Raw genomic sequence first — 2,342 nt, forward strand, 5'->3', positions numbered from 1 at the left:
CTTGTGAGCCGGCGGGCGGGCTCCGGGTTCCTCGCCTCCATGGATGTCTCCTCGGATCCTTATCTGCCCTACGATGGGGGGGGAGGAGACGGCATTCCGCTCCGGGAGTTGCATAAACGAGGTACGCCGAATTCACGTTTGAGTTACTTGTTTGTATATCTGGCTGTGCCAGGCTGCTGTGCAGAGCTGAAGCAGGGGTGTAAAGGCTTGTTCATCACCGCATCGCTTTGTTTTGCCAGCCCGACGCCTTTTATAGCAGGAGAATTCAGTTCTGGCTGGTTCCTGTGCTGTCAGCGATTGTTTGCTCTGTGGGCAGATCAGTCCTGCTTCACATCTCATCGGCTTTTTACTCCATCTTCGATGTGTGGCAGTCTTGCCTTTCTCTCTCTCTTTAAAAAAAAAAAAAAAAAAAAAAAAAAAAACAAAAAACACACCTCGGCCAAAAACCCCATGGTTGTGACTGACCATGTCCAAACCGGCAGGAGTTTATTCAGTAGGCTATTTTCACGCCTTTCGGTAACTTGAATAGGAACAGCGTTTGTCTAGCTTTGAAGTTTCCCTACTCGCTTTTAGACTTGACCCTTTGTTGACGTCTTTGATATGTGAGGGGAAAGCTATACAATTATAATATGTCCGTTAAGCTAATACTGATGAGCTCTTAAGAAACCGGAGCTTTGTGGTAGGTTCTTTACACTGTTGCTTGCAAGGAAAGAGATTTAAAAAGAAAACTGTTACCAGTGTTCAGGAAAAAAATCCTCCTTTGAGCTTGCCTTTTGTTTCTTACTGCCAATTTGAAGCAGAATATGTTCTACAACGCTTTGGTTTTGTACTGAGAGAAGGTACAGTAGGAGTAAGTTAAAGTTATTCCTTCAAATTTTGAGGCTATAAGGTGTTTTTTTTTTTCTTGGCTGGATTTGATGGTTATGCTTTAGTGTTTAAAACCAGTAAATGTGGTAAATTCTCACTTTAGTTTTGTTTAAATTGGCTAATCTAAAAATAGAAAATTATCAACGTTTATGGCTGCTGGTGATGGCATTAGAAAGGAGGAAGGCTGAGAATAAAGATATGATTTACATAAGATGAATTTTCTTTTCCTCTCCATGTTAATCTATTGTTTTACCTTTCCTTGTAAACTCGTATTTGCATAAATAAGTAAATTAGGTCACACTTTTTTATTATGGTTATCTGGCATTTTATCTGCATTTTAGTAGTTTTCATGAAAGGTTATTTGTTGTCTTCTGATGATTCTTAGAATGTTTTTCAGCATACGTTAAGAGTATCAACAAGTTCTAATATGGCTTAGAGTATTTTAAGACAAGCAAATTTTTCTCTGCCCAGATCATTATTATATAGCAGGTGCTGGATGGTTCTTTAAGTCAGGTTTTAGCATCACTTCTGAGAAATCGAGGATGGTATTTTCTTAGAACATTTGCAAGATGTGAATTGGGGATCTTATCAATTTATATAAATACCTGAAGGGAAGGTGCAAAGAAGACAGAGCCAGGCTCTTTTCAGTGGTCCCCAGTGACAGGACCAGAGGCACTGGGTACAAACTGAAACATGGGAGGTTCCCTCTGAACATCAGGAAACAGGTTTTTTGCTGAGGGTGACTGAGCACTGGAGCAGGTTGCCCAGAGAGGTTGTGAAATCTTCTTTGGAGATATTTGCAAGCTTTCTGGACATGGTCCTGGGCAACCTGCTCTAGGTGGCCCTGCTTGAGCAGGGCGGGTTGGACCAGAAGACCTCCAGAGGTCCCTTCCAACCTCAACCACTCTGTGAGTAGATAGTTTTAAAGATGAAAACTGCAAAACAGCCCTGTTATTACACCATCAAACTCTGTAAATTATAGTTAGACATTGAAGTGCGGTCAGCTGTATATTCCTGGAAATTACCAGATTTTAGTAGATTTCACAATATGAAAAGTAGATACTTGAGTGCGGAATGGTTTCTGGCACATTGGAGCATTGCTATTAAATATACAGTTTACAAATACTGTAATGAAAACAGTTAAGGGTTCGACTAGGTGTTCCCATTGTGGTGACACCACTGGGAACCAGCAAGAGAATTCCCGATTGTGACTTGTCACTTTCTGCAGTTTCACTGAATTCCGTTAGGGCTTGTACTTCCTATATTCTAATACTGTATTTCAAAACCAGTGTTACTGGTGCTTCTTTGCTTTGCTGTAGTGAGTTTAGATTAAAAAAAAAGAAAACAAACAAAGCCAAAACCCCAACGGTGTTACCATAATCTCTTGCAAATCTTAATTTGACAAGTGCATATGACTCGTAAGAAAATCGAGTCTCCGGACCAGTTTGTTCCATAGATTTCATCAAAATATTTGG

General features: G+C 40.4%; 1 protein-coding gene across 6 annotated transcripts in view; it reads left to right on the plus strand.

Annotated features, from left to right (window-relative positions):
* The window catches only part of CLCN3 (chloride voltage-gated channel 3), a 67,383-nt gene that overhangs the window by 31,242 nt on the left and 33,799 nt on the right, over nucleotides 1-2,342 (plus strand). For 2 of the 6 annotated variants that reach the window (XM_035890869.1, XM_035890873.1), the window contains exon 1: nucleotides 40-121. The exons of the other annotated variants lie outside the window; for them this stretch is intronic. In XM_035890869.1, the coding sequence (XP_035746762.1) occupies nucleotides 40-121 (82 nt within the window). Of the gene's footprint in view, nucleotides 1-39; nucleotides 122-2,342 lie in introns of those variants that run through there. 6 annotated transcript variants of the gene reach the window in all.

Source organism: Egretta garzetta, unplaced genomic scaffold (assembly GCF_000687185.1).
Source record: "Egretta garzetta isolate BGI_Z169 unplaced genomic scaffold, ASM68718v1 scaffold593, whole genome shotgun sequence".
Taxonomy (NCBI): Eukaryota; Metazoa; Chordata; class Aves; order Pelecaniformes; family Ardeidae; genus Egretta; species Egretta garzetta.